At 43.3% G+C, this 24,689-nt stretch overlaps 1 protein-coding gene across 2 annotated transcripts in view; it reads right to left on the reverse strand.

Moving 5' to 3' along the window:
- Positions 1–217: 217 nt before the first annotated feature.
- Positions 218–24,689, reverse strand: part of Tnni3k (TNNI3 interacting kinase) — a 252,768-nt gene continuing 228,296 nt past the window's right edge. For both annotated transcript variants that reach the window (XM_076933435.1, XM_034499991.2), the window contains 2 exons: positions 5,352–5,431; positions 218–538 (listed from right to left, as the gene is read on the reverse strand). In XM_076933435.1, coding sequence (XP_076789550.1) covers positions 462–538; positions 5,352–5,431 — 157 coding nt within the window. In that variant the 3' untranslated portion in view covers positions 218–461. The remainder of the gene's footprint in view (positions 539–5,351; positions 5,432–24,689) is intronic.

The following is a 24,689-nucleotide window of genomic DNA, read 5'->3' on the forward strand; positions in this document are numbered from 1 at the left end:
GGAATCCCTGTTGGAATAAAATGCACATACATCTGAACCCGTGTTCTAGACCACTGAAGAGTCTTTAATCACAGAAAGAACATCAGAGGTAACAGGAGATAAGGCAGTGAGCATATTTTAAGAAACCCAACCGGAGACTCTCAACACAAGCCCACATAGTTCTGTCTAGAAATACATAAGGATTAACCCAGCCATCTACACAGACTTGAACCCCACCTCCAGGCAATTAGGGACTTTATCAAACTAAGAACAATTCCTCATGCACATTTCCACATCTGTTCCTTGGTACTTCATGCTCAAAGCCTCCCTCGTAGAAGGGAATTAAGAGAGCGCAGAATAAGCAAGGCGATTTGAAGAGACCTCAGAGGGCAGAGTGTTATAATTGGAAGCGAGCCTGCCATGGATAAAATCACTGCTGTCAGTCTGATGGGAAAACTCCCCTTAGGTGTATGTCAGACCTGTCAGTTGCTGTCCTCGAAGCTGCCACTGTTCCGGCAGGAGTGAAGGTGCATCTGGCTCATGGGATCAGACACGTAGCCTGCGTCAGAAAAGAAGTTCAGTTGTTACTTATTGACCTCCCAGCGCATCTCCCTGTTTTTGTAAACAGCGGAATCCAGGGCTGCTCATAGCTGCCAGACGGTCCTTCCAGATCTCTGGGACTGAAGACTAGATCAGAGTCCCTGGAAATGCTAAAATTTAAAACGGAAGCATGGGGTTGATACCAGATGGACATCCATGCCTAATGTCCACTTTGAACATGCTGGCTGGTGGTTAGTATGCTGGGTTTACGGGAAAGCAGGACACGTTTCTGGAAGGAAGATGCCATGATGGCTGAGAGTGAGTTTCATGCCAGGCAAATGGATTATGAGTAATGGCTCCAGTGTTTGCTGTCTTTGGGACATTTGTTAGCTTACATCTTTCTTAGTGTTAGTGAATGGGAGAATAGTTAGTGCCTATGACAAGGCTGCCATGGGCCTCAGACAAGTGGCAGGCAACACCAGGGATTGAAGCAAAGGGTGGGCTGAGAGGAAAGGAGGAGATGGTGCTTATGGGAAAAGGATAACAGTCTGGAGAAGGTTGCCTGCTTGTTTCCAGAGCTGCTTAATTTTTAAGTGTCTGTCAAGTGCTTAGGTCTGAATATCAGTGATACTTGATGCAACAGCCCCGGCATCTCCAAGAATGGACTTTGTAGTTCTAGAGTGAGGCAGTGAGTAAGTGCAGGGAGCCACTCTCCACTCTGACACAGAAACACCCGCAGTTTTTTTTTTTTTAATGGGTGGTTTATCAAGAGTTGCTGACTGTTTAGTCCACATTGAAAGCTGAATTATCAGGGCCAACACAGACACTGGTGTTACCTTTAAGCCATGTAGCCACATGCAGGAATTTGGACATATTTACTTTCAAAAGAAAAAAATCTGTCAAATTCTCGTAGACAGCATGCCATAACAAACTCCTGCAAGGAAACACTGCTGAGGATGGTAGTTCTGAACATGGTCTTGTATCATTCTTCTCTGTCCCTATTGGCTCAGGTTAGTACTGAGGACCAATGTGTGTACACATGCCTGTAAGTACATGTGTGTGAATTTATGTATGTGTGTATGTGCATGCATGTATACATGCACATATTTTTCTGTGCATGTGTGTGTGCACATGCATGTGTGTGCATGTGCACATGCATGCACATGTGTGTGCATGTGTGTGTGCAAGCATGTGTGTGCATAAGTGTACCTGCAAGTGTGTGCATGCCTGTGTTTCTGTATGTGTGCACTGCAAGGTGTATTATATGTAAGCAAGTTGACCCACATCACTAAGTTTTAACTGGTGGTCACTAAAGCAGAATCATTCCTGTAGTGTAAGAATATTTCTTTTGTCAGCTGAACTGAAATGTCACTCTGGACATGGACAAAGCTTTATTTAGCTAGCCATGTATATGCAGTTTCACTGTTTTTGTCTGGGTTAGCACTTCTCGCCGCACTGACTCCAGTGAGAACCTGACAGTTGGTATGGCTCCCACAGTGGACTGTACTTCAGTGACAAGTGAGCGACAAAGTCAGCAGGTCACTGAGGTGGGTGTTTCACACTGATGTCCTGTTGCCAGTTTCAAGGCAGACATATAAGGCTTGAATGCTTAGTAAGCTGAAGACCAGCTCAATTAGAATCTGACTACTGAGTCAAGAAGAGTCAAGGAAGAGACTGAACACATCTCTGTTTTATCACTTAAGGGGAACAGTCTGAGGTTAAGACTGTATGCTCAGTTTTACCTCTGTACTCTACTTCTGCCTATTAAGCAAACAGGTCAACCTATGGATTCTGGCTCAGGGAGCAGCATGGGAGAGGGGTAGAACTGTGCAAGCAAAGGACTCCTGCAGAACAAGGTCCTACGGACATGGCAGGTCCATGGCAGTTTGCTTAGTTAGAGTTCCTATTGCTGTGATAAAACAGCATGACCAAAACAAGTTAAGGGGGAAATGGTTTATTTGTCTCACACTTCCAAATCACTGCTAATTATCAATGGAAGTCAGGGCAGGAACTAAAACAGGGCAGGAACGGAGGCAGGAGCTGAGGCAGAGGGCATGGAGGGGTGCTGTTTACTGGCTTGCTCATTGTGGCTTGCTCAGTCTGTGTTCTTACAGTACCCAGGACCATGAGCCCAGGGATGGGAACACTGAGAATGGGCTGGGACCTTCCCCCTTAATCATTAATTAAAAAAAGCCCACAGATTTGCCTACAGCCTGATCTTAAGGAGGCTCTCTCCTCTCCAATGACTCTAGCTTATGTCAAGTTGACATAAAGCTAGTCAGCACAGCCCAAATGAACGCTCAGTAGCTATGGTAACATACACAACACCTTCATGATAAAACCAAGCCACCCTATATTTCACAATGGATGGGAGACAGGTACACAAATCCCTACTCTGAGCTGAGGACTATTGGCAATTGACAAGTCCTGGTAGGTTGGCCATGGTCCTCCAGTGGACGGCCATGCATCCATTCCCATATGGTTTACACTAAAGGGATTCATAAGGTTACTAAAAAAAGATCTGAAGTCAGAAGCAGGGTGTGTGTACAGGGGAAGCAAGGAGCTGCACAGGTAGTAAATATGATTCCAATACATTGTAAATACCATTGAAATTCTCAAAGAATAAATTAAAAATCACAAAAACAAAAAACTAAAAGACAAAAGTTCATGAGATTGCATTTGTGGGAAATGAAAGTAAAGCCAGTCTGGGAAACAGAAGATTTCTGAGTCTGAGGCTAACCTGGGGTACATAGAGAAATACTACCTAAAAGAAGAAAATGGAAAAATAAATCAAACCATAAAATAAAGGAAAGGGTAATGACAGCTGTGTAAAAGGCTGTTTCTAGGCGGAAGCAAAAATATATGTATCTTATTGATAAGAATTCTCACTCAATCCAAACACCTTAATACTTTCACCTGGGCCTGGTACAAAAAATGTTCAGACATTAAATTATTACTATTAGTGTTCCTCTGCTTTGTTTTGGGGAATTCTCTAAGTATGGTCAACCTACCAGGACTCGCCAACTGCCCGTAGTCCTCAGCTCAGGATATGGACTTATGTACCTGTCTCCCATCCATTCTGAAATATTGACTGGCTCTCTGTTTCTTTAAGAAGAAATCTTCAGGGGGACGGAGAAATGCCTAGCAGGTAAGAGTGATAGCTACTCTTGCAGAAGACCCAGGTTCAATTCTCAGTACCCACATGGTGGTTTTTAACATCTGAAACTCCAGTTCCAGGGGATCTGGATCTGATGCTCTGTTCTGATCTTCATGGCACCAACTTGCATGTGGTACATAGACATGCATGCAAACAAGGCACCCATAAAATAAAATAAAATAAATCTAGCAAAAAATTTAATTTTTTAAAAAATGATCTTTGGGGTAAAGAGCAGCTTCACCTTGAACCCATCATGGAAACCTTTCCTATGTGGTCCATGGCACACAGGCTGCCTTGTTTGCCGCTGTATGTCGCTGTTTGCCGCTGTATGCCGCTGTTTGCCGCTGTGGAAGCTTTGAGCAAGCATAGTGCTGTCTATGGAAAGATGCTGTGCTGTGTGTTATCTATTGAAGGATGCTGTGCCTTGACTCCTGGAACATATTTCCCTGCTGAAGGATCCTGGACTTACAAATCACTCTGTAAAGCTAGCGACAGGAGCCAGTCTGCATGCTAACACACACTAAGAAAACAGAGCCCTTTCCTCTAAGGTTCTCAAGATGGCCAATGCTCGTGGTACTACGTCTAATCAGGGGAATTCAGCCTTTGTTTCTTCAAGGTTTTCCATGGGTCCTGTAATGTAGGGGCTCTAGGGTGTAGAGCCACCGAAATCAGAGAAGCCAGTTCTTTCTTTCCTGAAACACAGCTCTAGAAACGAATCTGCTGCGTTTAACTGATGTGTTTGGTCCTCCCTGCATTCAGACAAAGTGGCCACGAAAAAGTGGGCCATTGGATTAATATTTAAACTAATATAGAGCCTCTCAGACTTAAAGGCTAATAAAGGATATCATGGCCCTATTCCTAGATGATGGAATTTAAGGTTAGATGATATGTTTCTAGTAGGAAACATGAAATATGTCATATTTTTCTATAGGAATTCTCAATTTATGCAAACACCCTAATGCAGCTGATGTTAAAGCTTCTGTGTTTCCCTTGGCTTCCAGAGGCTAGCATCAAATTTTAATTATTCCAAAGAGCTGTGTTAATTTGTTGTGGAGCGCTCCTGTGAGGCTGGCCCAGGCTGCTCTCCTGTGCCTCCTTGCCAGCTGTTTGAAGGCGTGGATGGATGGATGGATTGCTTTAAACCCTGTTGTGCTCAGCTCATGTGAAGAACCCTCCCAGGGGTGCAACTGTGGGAACTTTCCAGTAAAAGAGTTACAATGCTGGGAGAGCCAGAGATTATTTACATAAAGGACTTGTATCTTCTTAGGACTTCATTACACACGAATTCACACTCACTCTCAGTCTCTCAAAACTGTGTACTCTCCCTTGCAGAATATGCTCATATACATTCTGTGCATTCTGCTTATACACACATGTATGCACCCTTGAACTCACATACATTCACACTCAACACTCTCACTTGTGCACACTCACACACACATACACGCTCACACACACTCATGTACACTCACATTCACACAGTGTCTGATTCACTTTGTTAAGCTCGAATGTAACTGTAGAGTTACAAAGACTTCAAGATCAGAGTCAGAGTCTCTACAGTATTTTAAAATTACCATCATTTCTGGTTATTATAAAATATAAAAATGTCTCTCTCGCTACCAACATGAGTGAGTGTCACCTCCTAGGAGGAATTTTCTTGATGTCTGTTACTTACCATATTTGTCAACCGTTGAATACTGGCCACTTCTGTTCATTTCCTCCAAAGACAGGCCTGGATTAGAGTGTGTCCCGACACTAGAAAATGAATGAGACTCAGCTTTACATGGGTGCTGGGCTCATGAAATAATAAAACAAAATCAAGTCACCCAGCACAGATTCCAAGAAATGTCAGTGAGATATTCCCATGATTCAGCTTTATAACATCTTGTTTGGGAGATGACTGAGTTAGAACTATGTCTAGAGTTGTGTTCTTTTCCTTATTTCTTATGGTTGCCAGCTTTTAACCTTGGGAACACACTCTACTTGAGCCTCTTTATATTTGTACAATAAGAAATGACCCCAATATTTTCAGCATCTTGTTTTTGTGGTTGGGTGTAAACAAGAAGAGTGCAGAGCCTAGATGCAGCAGATACTGAAATCTTGACTTAAAAGCAGCTAAAGAACATTAATGTCTTAGTAGGTCTACATAAATGCGACACATCCTAAACCCTACTATGACATGGTACCTCCACAGGGCTGAGGTAGTAAGTGGGACACTTGCATCCAGTAGTTTAATTAATTCTGCATCAATGCAGCACCACCTTCTTAATTCATAGTTAAGACCACAGAATCCCAGGAAAGGGCCTCCAGAGGCTCAGTGTGTGAATTCTACCTCCCACAGTCTGCACTTACCTACGCCTCTGGTATGCATTTCCCCAACGTTCTCTGACCCTCCTCTTTCCCCCAATTTCTACTTGGGTTTGTTTAAGAGGTGACTTCCTTCCCAGTTTCTGATCTCACAACTTGAATGTACAGACAACCCTGCCCTCTTCCCATCCCCTACTTAACACCTCTGCAAGCCCTTGCACTGTAATCTCAGAAGAGCCCAGAACTACCCTTCCTGGGTCCACAGCAGAACTCTTCACACCATGAGCTCCCCATCCACCTCCCTGGCTTTGGTCTCTGGCATCAATGTCAGTCAGAGCCATCAGCCAAAATTTCTGGAGTATCCTTCGCAGCCTGCGCTGCAATCAAGGCTTTTTTTGCTCTGCTCCAAACACCGACAGCTTGACCCATCTCGTGTCTATTAAGGGAATCTCTCTGCTCAGGACGTAGGCAGTTCTTCTCCTAATTGGTCTCTTGGCTTTCACCCCTGTCACGGAGTGATACATCCTTTTTGTATTTTCCATTGTGTTCATTTTAAAATATAAACTGGGTTAAGACATCTGTCTGGTTAAACCTCCCGGTGGATTCCTGGTTCACTTGGGACACAGTGTGAATGCTCTGCTGCCTTCACCAGATTCTGCCTCCTCTCCAATACATTTCTGCTCCCTATTGGATCCTCTGTCCTTTGAGCCCTTCCGGCTCCAACTTGGAGCCTCCATGTTGCTAACTTGCCCTCAAGCATTCCTCCTAGAAGACCCAGATTTTCATTCGCTGAACATCTGCCTTGACTTCACCCAGGCAAGCTTGCAGGCTCCTCTGTCACGAAGCCTTCACTTGAGGTTTTCTCGGCCTCTTCTCCTCTGATGGCTATTCCAAAGTAGCCCATCTTCTGCTGTGGTCATTCCATTCCATGATGGTCTCATTTATTTTGGAACTTGCTTGTTACCTGCTTATGTATGCACTGACACTTCTATCTTAATGCACAATAAAGCTGGAGACTAATCCTTAGTCCCTGCTGTGCCCTCAGCTCTCAGAGTCACCTTGGCACATAGAAGAAGCCCAACCAATTGTTTTGAAGAATGGAATCAATGAATGAATTCTTAAATGATGCAGGCCACACAATTCTTCCTCCACTCGGTATATCTGTAGCAAAAATCTTAGCTCAGCCTGTTCCCGCTTGCCCTAGGTCTCGAAGGTCAGAAGCCTGAGCTTCTGCATCTGTATTTGCCTTTTTTGAGTCTTACAGTCTACTGCTCTTCACCAGCTCCCCCTGGCTCCACATCAACATAACTTCAGCCATAGTAACTGACATTAGATTTTTAAAACATTTCCAAGTATTTTATTCCTCACGGCTGTGGCTGAACTGCTCACCCTGCTTGTATGTGTATGTTGGCATCTCATTTGCCCCTGAGAGGGAGTAGGGTGTGTTATGGCTGAGAGTGTGTATTGTATTTGTATGGTTAGGGATGTGCATCCTATATGTTGTGTCTAGGAGTGGACATTGTATATGTTACGGCTAGGGATGGGCATTCTGTATGTTATGGCTAGGGATGGGCATTCTGTATGTTATAGCTATGAGTAGTCATTCTATATGTAATGTCTAGGGATGGGCATTCTATATATAATGTCTAGGGATGGGCATTCTATGCTGGACGTCTGGAGTAGCATTATGTGTCTTTCGCTGGTTGCTCTATGAGAATAACTGACTTATGCCTAAGTCATGCATCTGTAAAGTAGGAGGCAGAAGAAGACTTGTATTAGGAGGTTTGCTGTGAGAATTAAAAGCTCTTCAATGTTAGAGTTTAGGAGATAGTCAGTAAAAATTGCATGAGATTGATATCCTCCCAGGTCAGTCTGCTCTGTGAGGATCCCTGGAGATGCCTTCTGCCTCTACCACACCCTCAGTGCTGGACACTGCAATCACAGTGCGACTGTGAGTCTACTCTGATGTAAAGTTGCCTGTATTTGTATACTATTGAAGTCAGCTCCATGGCGTGGAACCAAGGTCCTGTTCAATATTGTTGGACTCCTAATGGCTTCTTCAGATGTTACTGTCAAAATGAAAGTGTGTTAAATAAAATCATGTGCTTCAAAGCTGTACCTTAGAGAAGTCAGTTTTCTGAAAGCTAGTGTCGGCTCATACGTAACTGCCTTAAAAATAACAGCATGGCCTCTCTAGGCTCACTTCTTTAAGCTGCAAGGAAGGTTTCTTGGAGCGAGGGAGTGATTGAAGAGAGAAATTCTATTGATTCAAAGTATGGCAGAGTCACCTCAGTCAACATTAAATGGTAAACAGCACACGATTCTGTCTTCAGACCGTTGATTTGCTTTTTAAAATTTAATTTCTTCTTTCAGCGTGCGTATGTGGTCTTGTTAGGACTGTGGCTCCATTTAAGCTATGTTTTGTGCAGTAGTCTTGGCAACAAGATGGTGATGGGGAATAAATACTTTATCACCAAATGGCTATCTGATTTCCTGTGAATAAAAGCCTACCTTCAGGATGCCCTGGGTGTTCAGTGGCTGAAGGCAGTTCATGCCAGGGAACTTAACCTTCCCCAGGAGATGTTACACATGCTGGCATGGGGCTCTCTTCTCAGATGACAGACAGATGGAAGCCAATCACACTCAGGTCAAACAAAAGAAGAAACTAGACCCTGATCAATGCAGCTAGCTCTTCACACCCATGCACCCTCAACCTTCAGCAAGGTTTCACAGGTGTTCAGTTTAATTTGGGTATTAGGACTCTCGCTGAAGTAGTGACTACAGAAACATGGTGGGTCCAGTGATGCAGCGACGACCACAAAGCCAACGCCTGTGACTGTGAGCCCATGGCAGGTAAGGGACACACTGGCTTCTGTTAGTTCCGTTGGTTTCTGTTTTGTTTGTGTTCTGAGGCAGGATATCAGGTAGCCCGTGCCGGGCTCTGACCAACAATGTAGCAGAGCATGACTGAGTCTGGATCCTTCTGTCTCCTCTTTGCAAGTGTCTGAACAATGGGCATTACTCACCACATCCAGCTTTGAATGTTTCAGTCATTACCAAAACTAGGAAGCCTTCTTATTCTAAAAGAATGACTATGTACCTGTATGTATGTATGTGTATGTATATGTATGAGTATGTATATGAGTATATGTATGAGTATAGGTGTATGTATATGTGTATGTGTAGTGTATGTATATGTACAGGTACGGGTACATATGGGTACAGGTAAGGGTAAGAGTATGGGTATATATATATATGTGTGTGTGTGTATGTGTATATGTATGTATGGGTATGAGTATATGTATATGTATGGGTATGTGTATATATGGGTATGGGCATATGTACTGTATATGGGTATGTGTGTAGGTGTATGGGTATAGATGTGTATGTGACAAGGAAATTCTATGTGTATATTTTGTGAGTGTAAGGTAAATTTGTATGAGTATGCATATGAGTATATGTATTAAAGCTGTTTTTGTATAATATTAAACGGTGCATGTTAGTACCAAACAGTTTTTCACTTTGAACTAGACAGTACACATGGATTCTGCAACTTGCATGTTATCACCTGAAAAATAAATCAAGATATATGCATGGCCACAGAGCTACGGGCTACAGAGGAGTACTTGAAGATGGAGGACTTCCCAAAAAGGCCCCTGTTCCTGTGAGCATACTAAAAAGCCTTCTGCCTCAGCTACTGGGTTAATGGACTTTGTCTTAGGCCACATCCTAGAGAGACAGGACAGAGTTTCTATACTCTTTCAAAACTGCTTACATTACTAGAGTCCACCAAAGTTGAATAAGAGCTGGAATTTACATAGCTTTGGTTTGTGGTTAGGATAGAGAAGGGAGGGGCCAACAGGACAGAACACACATCAGCTTCCAGCAGACGCCAGGCAGATGCTCATTCCCCTTGGCCAGTGGAAAGGGAAGGCTCATGTCAAAGGACATGTGGCTGGACATTCAGAAGCAACGGGTCTGCATCAGCCCCTATAGGGTTAGGCTGAGCCTTAGGCATTGTGGATAATTAAGTCAAACATCTGAAAACAAACTGAGCAGTTCCCACAGGGTCATGAGGTCATAAGGTAGGATTACCCAGGAAATGTGAAAGCCAAAGCTGAGGCAGCTGTTGGAGTCAGGTGCAAAGGTGTCTGTGGAAGCCATAGAAGGCAATGCCTCTGGTCACTCTGTCCCTTGTGTTCCCAGGAGGGTTTCATGGATGTTGTGGATGGATAAGAAACTAGCACATTACAAAGTTGAGTGAGATGCCGACTTCCATTTAGTCAGAAGATCTCCATCTTCCTTATCTGAGGGCTCTGCTCTGCCTTTTACCCAGGGATGAGTATCTTTTTTATACACACACACACACACACACACACACACACACACACACACACACACAATTTACCTCATACACACACATACTACATACGTACACACTTGTATACACACACTCACATTTTATCACACACATTCACACACTCTCACATACAATCTCTCTCTGTCATACACACACATTCACACATATTACTTACGTACATACACACTTATATACACACACTGACATTCTAACACACACACAATACTGTACTTGGCTATACATGGAGTGTGGTATTTGTGGCTTTTAATAGATAGTCCATTTGACCCGTGCTATCTGATTGAAAGGGTCATCTCCTTTAGTGTTTCATTTTTTGAGGAAAAATCACAATGCCACCAAGATGAAACTGAGCAGAGTGTGGGGGAAGGCATTTCACAAAAGTCCATCACTGGGGCTGATAGATTCGCTGTGTAAGGCTGGCTCTGGAGAAGGCAGAAAGGCTTCACAGAGGGTTTATAGGTCATTCAGTGTATATTCATGTTGAAGTGTTTGAGAGGTGAGTGGGGAGAATCTCCTAAAACCAACATTGTGATATTTCTTTATCCAGAAAGGTGTTTCTTAAGCAATGTCCAAGAAGAAATAGGAAAATATTGTCTGCACAGTCTGGGAACCTCTCCTGCCATCTCTCCAGAGTTGGAGGATGAGCCAGTGTCACAGTGAGTCCAAATGGTCCCATTTAGAGCCTCCAGATCAGACCAGAGCTGTTGTTTGCAAACCATGTCCTGCCAAATGCTTTTTGCGTTGGAGAATGAGTCACAGGCTTGGCTCTGGGATCTCTTAAATTCTCAGAATACTTCCTAGAGCCCTAACTGCTTCTGTCTGTGTGACATTCCAAATAGGCCCCCAAAAGAAACCTTTTTTTCTTCATTACCTTCTTTTTTGTCTGACTTTGGGACTTGCAGCTTTGGGACTTGTTTTGTGAGTTATGGTTAATGTATACTGTTATCCATGACGTTAATGTAAGAATGGAATAAAAGCTACAGAACTCTTAAGTTTAGCCACAGAGACGTAAGAGTGACAGCAATTGCCTATGCTTACTGAACTCTGTAGACTGCACACACTTTTCATTGCTCAGAGTGTAACATTTTGCTAACAGCCCCCATGGCATTGGGGAAAGCACAGACTTTATCTCCTCACAGTGGAGATGAAGAATCCAACACATAATGTTCAGATACTGTGCACCAACATTCAGTGTTAGCAAGAGGCTGAAGGAGGGTTTGAACAAAAGGCCTTCAGATCTTCAAACCAGACTTTCCCCAGTAAACTGCAGTCTGTTTCACTGCAGCCTATACCAAACTATTTAGTCACCTGAGAACTCACTGACATATGGTAAATAAAACGAACATCAAATTCCTCATTATAAACATCCTGTGTCTTCACAGCTAAAGTAGAATCATCTTCCTCATGTCTCGATCTGTTTGATTTTCTGAACACTGTTCCTTTACCGTGGCCACACTTGTATGGCTGTCTCCTTATAGAAATGTTAAAAATGAGGTACACACACATATACATTCACTTATATACAAAACACATATACATACACACACACACACATGCACACATACATAGACACACATATGAACATGCGCACACCACATACATTCATCTAAATACACACACATACACCTAAACACACACACACACACACACACACACACACACACACACACATCTTTTAAAATTCAGCATTATGATTCCCACCCCTACCACCCCCATCTTGGGTAATGTTCTAAGCTGCAAACATGGGTTCATTTTCCTGTAAACAGTCCTAGCTACACTGAACAACAAGAAAAATCATTAGGTGACTGGTGTGATTAAACACTCCAGGCAAAATATTCTTCTATTGTAATTGGCCCAATTAGGTTTTATGAGCTGACAATGTCCTCGGGCTACCTGCATCCTGAAAGAATTAAAAATTTGGACATCAAATAAGACAATGCCATTCAGGGCCTCACAGCTTTGCAATTTTTTTTGTGTGTGTAGTTTATTGGATCTTTTTGCCATCTGTCAAAACCACGCTCCTATGTAAGGTTATTAGTATAAACATCCTGGCCAGGGGGGCCATTGTGTGTTTCTCCAAGGGGAATATATCCACGTAGGGAGTCATTTCTTTTACTCAAAATGAAGCCTACATAGATTCTATCAGAATTTTAGTTGGTTGACACCAATCTAAAGAACTGAATCAAAGAGAAGGCAGAGAAACCACAGCTGAAATGCTGCTAAAGCTGTTTATGCTATGAAATCAGTGCTTGCCATGGAAGAGGCTGGGAGTGGGTTGGCTGAACCTTTTGGCATTTAGCTGGAAACAAATTGCTCTATTTTAAGTGGATCTACCACGAGGGATAAACGCCTTGCTCTGCTCCGGCGTCTTTCCTGCAGCTTAGATTTTCTCTCTCGAACAAAGGGAAAGGCAGGGCTTCTATCAGAATTGCAAACACCTTGGCCTCACTTCCAAACAGTCTAATTATACTTTTATTGGTTAATTTATCTACTAAGTTCACATTGTTTATTACCCAAGACTATCCTGGCTGTTTTCACAGCATTGTTTTGTATTTGTCAATATACAAATTCTGTGTTTAAAAATGTCCTAAATTAAAATAAATTCATTGCTGTCATTATATAGAATGGGCAGTAGCTAAAATCTTTATGGAGCTGATGATCAGTGCAAAATCTCTCTTGCAGGAAAATCAGACCCATCAATTTTCTTTCAGTGGCAGATATCCCCAGCCTATGAGTGCCCAGAAAGGCTTGGCAACCAACCAGGTCAGGGCTCTGCTTGAGCCAGTAGGCAAATGTCCAAGGACCCACTCAACTCCCTCATTTTAAAAGGAAAAAAGTAATTAGCCAGAGATTTATGAATAAGAAAAGTGCTTAAAGTATGTACTAAATCCTTGATAGCTAGTGAATCACCAATCTGGTCAACAGTGATGCCCCCCAAATCTCTCAGTTTACCTCAAAGATTTAGCAGGCATGACTGAGTTAGAGCTGTGAACCTCTGCACATGAGAAGGGCAGGCCCTGACTACTAAAGTGAGGAATATCCTTGAAAGAATGTTATCCTTTCAAGGTAAACATTTCCCAGCCCACCTCTGGAACTCACTGTTATTTTAAAAAGGAAAGGGAAAAGTTATATTATATACCTCAGAGATCTCGGCATCATAGAAATTGAAAGCCAACACCTCCCTGCTCCATTTTTCCAGGATTTATTTTCACCAGGAAGGAACTGGGATCTTGAGATGGGGAGTAAACACTTCAGATCCAGATACCAATATTATAGACAATTCAGTAATATGACCCAGGATGCCCCAATCCTCTCTGTCTGTGGTTGGAGTCTTAAGTAGAAGGGGGAAACTGACATTATTGAATTCTGGCTACATGTCACTGCCAGATGCCTTACAGACAGCATTAACATGACCTAACAAGTCCCTTTACATGTGAAGAAACTGAGGTTTGGAGAGAATAGGTCATGCTTTATTTACACAATATTAATTCACGCTCAATCAGATAACAGCTAAATCACTTGTTATTTCTGCTTCATACTATTGGCTCTAGAAGACAGTATACCCCCTAGCTACACACCCTTATGGTTAATACGCAGCAAAGCACAATGGGAGAGGCTGGGCTACACAGGCATGAATGCATTACATGTGGAGCCTAACAGCTGGGGAAAGGAAATGCAGGTACATTCAGCCAAACGCCAACAGAGCAGGAGGCACCCACCAAGTGTATTCTTCCTACCAAAATGGAAAGGGCAGAGAGAGTTCTGGGTGGGGGAGCACAGACATCTGAGGGAAGGACAAGGCAAGCATGTACAGAATGATCTAGGTGTTTTGTTTATCATGGATACAATGTTTGCAATCTCCAGCACGAGAGACTGCAGCAGCTGTTTAGCTATTGTTTTTTCCTGAACATGTAACAGTAAGTTGCCAAGCAGATGTTTCATCAACAACCAAGAATTAAGTGTTTGGTATTGGCCTCCAAACTGGCTGGAGAATTCCCTCTCCGCCCCCATTTACGTTTTGCTGCTTATCTTGATAGTGGTCAATATGGCAAGAGAATCTGACTTGATTTATACTTTGCATTTAGTGGTTGTTTTTCTTTAATTGCCCTGGCTCCTGAACAATTTCTAAGTCTTAGCCCTGAAACCTGTCCTTTTTCCAAACCCTTGTTTCTTTCCAGTGGTAGAATTTATAAGGCAAAGTCCTGGTGTTGGTTCCACATGGGCAAAGCGATGGGTTTCCAGCCCTCTCCTTGACAGGCAGTTCTATCGGACAGTGTGAAGGAGCCTGTATGTGAAGATGTTTGGAATGTGTCTTTCTCACCATCATAGTGGAGATCTTTTTATGGTCACCCAGCATCTCACTCAAACAAACTCTGTTTGATTGGCCTGTTTTCTTTGTGTACAGCTCACGAAGATATGGAAACTTGCGTGTTTACTGTCTTCAGTATCAGAAGGTTCTTGGTGCTGTGCCTGAGTGCCTTGACCTCCCTAGGAAGTCACCCTAAGATATATATATACCTGTGGATTTCTGTACATATGTCCACCAAAGGGAGGAGGCTGGTGCTGCCATGCATGCTTTTTAGTGACTCTCAGCGTGTGGGTAATTAACTCAAATTTCTTGTGGGGAGTGTGAGTAACTTTTGAGGGAGTCTCCTGGACATAGTTTTTCACTTTGAGAGGACAAGATTAGCACTGGTTTGCTACAGCAGTGACTTCCTCTATATCCACTCTCCTTCCTATATATCTGTCTTAGAGTACACCATACAGAAGCAGCTAATAGCCGGATCTGTTTTATTTGTTTTCTTTTTAGACAAAGTTGACTATGAAGTCTAGGTTGGATTAGGCATTGTGATGCTCTTGACTTATTTTCCCAAATTCTGGGGTTGTAGGCATGTACCTCCTCACCCAGCTCATGGTCTGTGTTCACTGGAAAACAAAGATGGCTGGCTTCCTCTCTCAAGCAGTTAAGTTGTATGAGAGCAAGTGTCTCTTTACCTTTCTGTGTCTTTACTTTAATTCCCTGAGTCAGATCCTCTGCATTGTAAGTAAGCCATTTCCCTGATACAAGGCATTTGGTTAAGTATGAATTAGTGAATGAGGAATGACCAAGTGAATGAATGGTGGCTCCTTCTTCATGTCTTTATCTTTATATTTATCTTTGGTTACTTCTGTTTTTTTCTAATAAAGCTTGTGGTCACTGGGCAATCTCCCATGTCTTTAGCCACTGCCCATAAAGCTATCTTGCTTTAACTAAAAGAGACAGCAGTGTGGCGAGACACACAGAGGACAATGTCCCTTCCCTGGTTCAGCCCCTTCCTTTCTGCACATCATGGGCAGAGGAATCTGAGAATGATCTCCACTATAGCATCTTTGTCACCACTGTGGGGATGATAGGAAAGTGGAATTGAAGACACAGGCTTCAGTTTTGTGGTGGGTTGGTCCATTCAAGAAGAACGTGTCATTGCGGCCTCACTCAACCCTACCCTTTTGCTCTCACAGGATAGAGCTATACAGAGGCCATTGGTCATAGTCATCTGTTTCTGCTCAGTCACATGGCTTCCTCATGGAGAAAAGCCCTACTGTAGTCTTGTTTGCCTGGTACCCTATATGGTCCCAGGAATGTGTGGATGGGAAGGTGGTTCTCACGGTTTCCCACAAGGATATGAAGCTCTTATCCATGCACTTTGAGGGCCCTGTGGCTCATTTAAACTTTAGTTCACTGACAACAGTGAGCTCTTCCCTGTGAGGAGCCAGGTGGTGGTTATGTTAGGCTTTCTATATAGCGTACTTTGGGTCCCAGCTATTGGTGTTACCGTGTAAAAGTGAACACAGACCACGCACAGCAACAAAACAGAAAGCGGGATGGGTTCTGTCTGTAGCTTGAAGTTTACCAAGGTCCTCCTCTGAGCAACTGTTAAGTCCTGTGTGAATTTCCTGCTCCCCTACACTGTCTCCCTCTCTGTGAGCAACTGGCACCATCTCCATGAAAGAAGGCCCTTCGCTCACCACACACTGTCATGGCATCTCATGCAACAACATAATAAAATAATCTCACAGACACACACGTGGTCAAGTGACATGTCCAGTCAAACTGGGCAATGAGCAGGAGCTACCACAGTCCTACTCAGAGAAGGCTGATGTTTAGAGCCTAATTTTCCTAGGAGTTACAGTGTATGAGGTACAGAACTTGAGTGTGATCTCAGGGCCATATGAGCCCAAGCCTGTCAGCCATTTTTTTTTAGGCCAGGGACGGTTGCACATACACAAAAATGAAAGTCATAAAACCAATTAAAACCAGCAAGTGGATAAGCATGTATGGTATCGTTGTCATCTCTCTCACTTCTGGATGGGGAAAAGTTAAAAGTACATCTTTGTTGGGTTTATTTCCCTGGGTTTCTTTGTGTAAATTCTGATCTCTGCAAGAAATTCCATGTTCCTTTGTTCTTTATGACAGGCCAGTCTGAACGGGAAGGGTTTGAAACTCCCTAAACTCTTTGAACAAGTGGAACATTGATCTTCACAAATCATTTGAAACACCCTAAGGGAGGTTAAAAATTACAAGCAATGTATGTTTTTGTTTTTGTTTTAAGTGAATGTACACCAGACCACTGGGACCTACTGCCTCACCGCACACCAGCAGAGCTTTGCTCTTCCCTCTGCGCATTCTGTGCTGTCAGATCCTGGATAACAAAGTAGCGAGGTACTCCGAGGTTCCTTGTCCTCCTGACGTTTTCTGTAGACAGGTATGGTTGATAACCCTCCTGTTTGATGTTCTGTGAGATCTCTTTGAATCCTGGGCAACCCGAGCTTGACACTTCCTGCTGATCACACCACTGCTCTGGTCTTCTGTGTTGGTGGGAACATTACTAGATTTGGTAAGAAGGGCTTAGTGACTTTTTTATAGCTTGATCTCGATGGCCACTTTCACAGTGAAGCCGTACTATTTGGCACACCAGAAAGTCTACCCCTTCAGAGCAGCAACTACCTCTGCACCCTTGGTCTTTGGGCCCTGGCATGGATCTTACATGTTTACAAAATGACTTCTGTTGAACTGAGCTCCTGGTCATTTCTCCAGCCTCCTCTCTCGCCATAATTTCTGTGTGTAGGTCAAACAGTAGGTTAGAATTATGGTGTCAAGTCAGACTGAACTGGGCTTTCAATTCCAGCATCTCCATAAGCTATGGAGGACCTTCCCAGACCTCACTTTTCTCCTCTACGTCACAGAAATGATAGCATCACCTGTCTCTGTGAGGATTATACTTGATGATAAACATGCAAAGAGCTCAGGAGAAAGCCTGACACATTGAGTGTGCTCAGCCAACATCACTATAGCACACTTACTGTGTGTTATAGCGTAACACATAATGGGTGCTTCGTAAATACCAGCTATGTTCAAGGTGCGAGTCTTCCCAGCCATGCTACCTATACCATTGTATCGGAATACTATGCAATTCATTCATTTGTCAAGGTTGTTTTTTTTTTCTTTTCTCTCTCTTTTTTTTTCTGTTTCTAAGACTGTATCATAAGCATTTCAGGGTGGATCCCAACTCCTTATGTAAACGAGGATTACCTGAACTCCTGATTCTCCTGCACCTACTTTCCTAGTGCTGGGCTTGCACCAACACACCTACTTTATGGTGGTGTATGCCAAGCTGGGAATCCTGGTTCTGGGAACCAAATCTCAGCGACAAGCACTCACTCTACACCCACTCTATCAACACAGCTGCATCTAGGACCCGAGTAATTTGTTTAAAAACTTACATCACTCCACTCAACATTAGAATTAAATCTTTATAGGGGACTCTCTAACTGATATAGTTGATATTACATGAGTATCTTAGAATTATAAGCCCTTCAAAAGTTGTATTATTATTATTATCATTATTACTTTGCTAAATACATTAATTAAGGAATAGTTATAGCACAGAACTAAAACGAGTGGAAGATCTTTTATGAGCTTCATTCAGAGGTTATTTTGTTGTCATTTGCGAACACATTTTCTTGCATTATTTTTGAAAAAGAAAAGATTATGTGGCGGTCTTACAGTTGGTCCAAACCCAGCAAAGCCAGTCATATATCAAAGCAAGATGGAGTCCTTGGGTTGAGGAACAGAAGGTCTTCTAGCAGTCAGTAAAAGAGCAAGGGCTCTTCTACTCCTCAGGTCCAGAGAGACTTTCTTTCCTTGTGTTGCCCAAACTAGCACAAGCAGGTTGGAACAGTCACAATAGATGCTATCATCAATGTGACATTAGTGTCACCACTCCACAGATGCTCTGCAAATATAGTATTTACTGTGTACTTTAAAGATGTCTCGTGTAAAGGAAATCACTAGAGGCTTGGGGGATATAAAACTACACGGCTCTGTGTGGCTGACCACGATGGTCACGATGAGGGTGCTGTCAGTAAGAAGCGTTTAGGTGCCTTTATTGGTTGAATGCAGCAGACATACCTCACCCAGACCTTTGCAATGAACCATGGCTTGTGCAACTCCCCTGTTCTTTATATATGTGACCACTGGAATGTAGAGAACCACAGAAGTCACATGCACAACTCTCTGCCTTTGTGCATCCGCAGGATTCACAAACATTTCGAATAGGATCATGTGTGTGAAGCGTTTTGAAATCATAACACTGATTCCACCTAGTATTCCTTAGTTTTCCCAGCAGAAATGGGGCAGAGTGTTGTATTTATGATTATTTTTAGCATGAAGGAGCTGTGGCAAGGATGGATCATGCCGTATGCCTGAGGTCACCTGGCTTAAGTCGAGAGACAGGTGGGAAGCTTCAGTGTTATTCACTGTTGAGTGGCTCCATGGAATGCTAGGCTACAGGACGACTTGTGAAGGGCTGTGGGGGAAGCCTTAGGTCCTTGTACTCATTGTTTATCTGGGTCTTCAGATTCCAGTCTGGAAGTCAGACATCTGAACCTCTGGACATGGGCTTCCACAATCTCTGCATGATGCAAGCTTGTATTTTATGCGTCTGAGCCGAGTCCTGGGTTCCCTCTACCAGCAGTGTCTCTCAAAGCCACTGGTTCAAATCTGTGGGAATCTTCAACTTTAGTTAGACTTGGGTCATCATTACCCTAGTAGGAAATGAATGGTGCTTTACTGAGATTTCTTCCTTAGCTGTTATTTCCAGGTGCACACAGTTCAGTGACTGAGGCAAGCACCTTTTGGGGCATGCTGAAAGACCAGTTCCATTATGCAACTCTGTGAGATGCAGTACCTCCAGGATGCATCTGTTCACTGTGGAGGGAGAATTCACAAATCTCTTACTGCAGACATCCCTAGCCACCTCTCCGGAAGGTACCTCTCACCGTCTTTTAATGTGAGACCCGGATGTGAAAGGAAGTGGTATCTGGAGACTGGTAATCGAAGCGGTGGTGTGTTCCCATAGGAACGCTATGCTTCCTTCCTTTGTTTATGCATGCTTGCAGCAGCTGCCGCCTTTGGATTCTGGCTCCAGCAAGCGGAGGCAGCAGATCCAAGCGCAGAACCACCCTGACTGTCTCTCTTTGAAGCTCTTGAGTCCTCAGCCTTCTATTTGTGTCTGGCTCTGATTCATCATGGGCCTGAATGCTTCACCTGCTGTATCAAGTTTCCAATAGAGCTTGAAACAGATTTCATAAAAAAGGAACAAACCCTGGCCAGCAAGTCTCAGCGTGGGATATTTGCAGGGAGAAGGGTAGGGAATGAGGCTGATGGTAATTGTTTGCTGTCTTCCATTACTGGCGGATATTGATATACATATGTCCTTCATTTTATTTTATTTTTGTTCTACCAGGGTATCAGCCACCTGCTTGGAAGATTAACAACGGCTGGATGCAGACCCAGGGCTTTGGAGAAGTTATTATTCATATCAGAAATGGCATTATGAATAGGCTAGCATGGATTTTAAAGAAATTCTTACTTATTCTCTGAGATCAAAGCACTTCACATTCAAGCAGAAAGAGCTAAAGACATAGACTCACTCAGTAGCGGTCTCTTCCTTCAGCACTGTCTCTGCTCACTTAGTATAAAATCCATCATGCTTTGCCGAAATGACCTGCTCACACTGTGAGCACAGATACTGAGTCCGTCCTGCTGATCCCTTGGCCTTAAAAACATTGAAGTTTTAGCATTAACTTTCTAGACAAAAGAAGAGCCAGGGAAGCAAAGAAGGGGCTGTAGAAATGGTAGCACGTGGGAACTGTGGGGATGGCTCCATTGGTAAAGGCTTGCCTTGCAAGCATGAGAGCCTGAGTTCTCTCCTCAGGACAGGGCATGCTACACATTTGTCATTCCAGCACTAGGGAGGTTTAAGCAAGAGAATCAGAAGTTTAGAGTAACCCTTGGCTGTAAAGGAAGCTCCAGAACAGCCTGGGCTACATGAGACTGAAAATCAAGCAAAACGAAATAAAACAAAAAGCTGACTTGCAATTGCAGGGAGTGAATGCCAGTGGTGGGGTTGGGAGTGGGGAGAAGGTATAGCAACAGCACGGATGGAAATAACCCAAGATGGATAGATTCTGGAAGTCTCTATTCACGCTTAATCACTCTTCTAGCCACCACAAGACTGTCCCTCAGCAGCTCCGTTTACCTCACTTGGTCATAACATTTCACCTGGGCCAATATTCCCCAAGGTACACTATCCTTCTGGTTCTTGTTGTGCTAGCTGGGCACTGCTAGATTAGCCATCTTTCCTCAGGACCTACATATGATTCTGCCAGACTCATCTCCTTAATCCAGCACTGTACTTAATTCAGCGGCCCCCCCCACCCCCCGCTTGAAACTATGCCAGTGAGTCAGATCTTAATGCTTAGTGTTGCTTTGGTCTTTGGTTCTCAGGGAGTGGTTCCTGGATGATTGTCCTCGGTCTCCTGTGAGCAGGCTGTAGATGCAGTTTCTACAGCCATCATCCTACCAGGCTGAGACTCACGTGGTAGGTCCAGCAACAGGCCTCTAGGTGGTTCCACCCCCTCCTTATGTTGACAGCTGCTAGCTCTTCTGCAAACCATGACCTCTGGCTCCAGATAACTGACTTTCAAACATGAATTTCTCATGTCATAGCCTACTCTCAAATTCTCTTCACATACCCTGGGTATGTTCTTTACACGAGCCACTTTATGACCTGAGCTTCTTTGTCACCTAGATAAGTGAGACAGTGTTCATGTTGCCACTGGGAGCTGAACACAGCAAATCTGGAGGAAGAGTTGATCACATAGCCTATGTCTACGGAGTCTGACCCATAGCCCACCACTACTAACTCTTCTTACCGACCCCACACTTACACTTAAGCCCATTTTTGCAGCTTGTTCTGCAGACCCTCTTTCCACTTCCTGGGCATGCCTGCACCCCAGCACTGTGCCTTGTTCACCCGTGTGCTCAAGGGCTTGATGTGTGTCAGTGAGGAGTAGATGCCAGAAAATTCTTGACAGTAATTAAGCATCCTGGGGAAGAAGCTCCGTGTGAATTGAATTGTGTGAAAATTCTAATGGAAGTTAATGAGGCACTGACTTACTCTCTGACCTGGGAAAATAGGATAATTCAGATCTTTTATTCCCATCTGTAAAATGGGATTAATGTTATTGACCCCCTTGAAAGGAATTACACCTGCAGATAGAGGACACATTAAAAATTACCCACAGGTATGGAAAGCGATCCCCACAACAGATAATGAGGGGCAGAAGGGGAGGCAGGCTACTAATAATCTCCACCACAGGAACTGAGACAATCATGGTTTTTGGTTCTCAATGGCTATAATGTTTACTTGCTACTCAGTCGGGACACATGCAGCCAGTACCAGCTTCTAGACCTCTGTTGAACTTTAACAGAGGTTTATGAAGAAAGGGTATCTATTGTAGACTTAAAAGTTAGCAATTCTATTCTGGAGAACTGGCAATTGGCCCTTTTATCTATGTAGAACGTAGTGACCCTGAATAAGACCACTTCATGTAGGCAGAACATGCTGGCCTTGAATAGGGCCACTTCAAATATGTAGAAAACACTGGCCTTGCATAAGGCCACTTCAAATATGTAGAAAACACTGGCCTTGCATAAGGCCACTTCAAATATGTAGAAAACACTGGCCTTGCATAAGGCCACTTCAAATATGTAGAAAACACTGGCCTTGCATAAGGCCACTTCAAATATGTAGACCATGCTGAGCCTGAATACTTCTATAAGTAAGTTGTCTTAACTGGCCGTGGAAAGGTCAAGGGGCAACTGACCATATGAACGTAGAGTCCTGATCAACAGAAGAGTGTAGTTTTCACAGTGGAGACAGAGGATATACCATGCCTAGTTTGAACAGACTGTTTCATTTGTAACAGGCTATACTACCCACCATCACTAATTACTTTCTCACTCAAGTTGCAGACATAATTTCTTGTACTGCACTGAAAAATAGCATACACCAGCTCTGGATTTAGACAGACTGGGTCACCCTTTACTTACCTGTCTACCACCTAGAATCTTTCCTAACTGCTCTGACCTGCTTTCCAACTTTAGAAAGGAATAAGGCTCGGTTGTAGCATACTTGCCTAGCATGTTCAGGGCCCTGGATTTGATCTTTTCCACTGGAAAGAGTAACACACACACAGAGACACATACAAATAGACAGACATATAGACCCATAGCTGCACACAACACACAGATAGATGATAGTTAGATAGAAAAATAGATACATAGATGTTAGATACATGATAGATGATATATTATAGATAGATGGCAGATATGATAGACAGATGGTAGATGATAGGTGATTGATAGATGATAGATAGATGATCTATAGATGATATAGAGATGATAGATAAATATATGATAGATGATTGATAGATGATAGAGGTTAGATGATACATAAACAGATAACTGATAGAAGTTTGATAGATGATAGATCGATAGATGATAGATAGATAGATAGATAGATAGATAGATAGATAGATAGATAGATAGATCAAACATGTCCCTGGCAGGTAGCTGAGAATATTTGATTGGAGTGTGTGTAACCTTCACTAAAGCTCACATCGACACAGGATTTCCATTTCTGATGATTGATGGACAGAAGAGAGGAGGGCGGCAGCTCTATTAGGCTGAGCCTTCCTGCTGATGCTCCTCCTGGACTTCAGTTCACCCTCTCCATAGCAAGCACGTCAGCGCAGGTCCATCCACAACCAGCTTGAAAGTGCCATGGGGTCCTTCCAGTGCGTCAGCCTGTGAACCTCTGACAAATGCAGCGCATTACAGAAACGCTTCAAAACATTTGCCCCTGGCCGTTCGGTCAGAATGAATACATTTATTAGCTGGTATCTCATCCTTGGTGGCGAAAATAAACAAGGACTAAAATAATCTGGTCATAACTGCACTCTGCTCCATGACTCATGCAGAAAGCTGCTATTTTGGTGTGTCTGGGTGAGTCTGCCTATGTAAATGTCCAGAAGCCTTTGAGAAAACACGGTTATCATTAACCGCCTGACAACCTTTCCCAGGGAGAGCAGGCAGGCGCTGCAGCACCAAGATAACTTTATTTAATTAGTTGCCGGAAGATTATTTACTTGCTTCATAAAACAATGGCCTGTCAGTAAGAGATTCTTCCAGCTTTTGCAGATGTGTCTGTGTCTCCTGAAGTCTTTACAGATGCATCTGAAATATGCTTTCAGGTGTCCTTTATGTGAGCATTTGACAGGATAATAGAATTAGATTTGCTGAATTTCACTAAACTCTGAAGTAATATGTCACCAGCTTCGCTTACTTTTCAAAAAATATTTCTCTCTGGTAACGCTCATCAATCTAGTTCTTTAAACCCTAAACGGGAGCCTCTGAAACAAAAGGACAACTCCATCCGTTAGGCAACTGACAGGAAGTTAAACAGCAAACCATTCTGAGTGTAGTAACAACCGCACTGGATAAAAGCAGGCTGGCTTAGAGCTAGAGAGAGAAAGGGGGAGGAAGGGAAGATGACAGTTACAGAAAGCATGGCACATCACACAGGTGAGGAATTATGAGGGTGGTCTCTTTGTACCACTGTGCAGAAGATCATTTGTTAGCTCTCAGCAATGGCCAGTGTCCCTGTCTCCCTCCACCTTACATGGATTCACTCTAGTCAGGGTAGTTATTTCTTTGGATTAAAGGGTTTTATTCACTTTAATAAAGTGATGTGATGTGGCCTTGGTGTATTTCTGCATCCTAGAGTGACAGCTCAACAAGTATTGGGTGAGTGAGCAAACCAGAATCCCCTGCATTCACAATCAACCAGCTCCTCCTCCCAGGCACCTCTGCTGTGATCTCAGGCCTGTCAGACTTGTCAGTGCACACAGAGCAAGCACAGTTCTCAGTTGATTCCAACAACA

The sequence above is a fragment of the Arvicanthis niloticus genome, chromosome 4 (assembly GCF_011762505.2).
Source record: "Arvicanthis niloticus isolate mArvNil1 chromosome 4, mArvNil1.pat.X, whole genome shotgun sequence".
In the NCBI taxonomy this organism is placed as follows: domain Eukaryota; kingdom Metazoa; phylum Chordata; class Mammalia; order Rodentia; family Muridae; genus Arvicanthis; species Arvicanthis niloticus.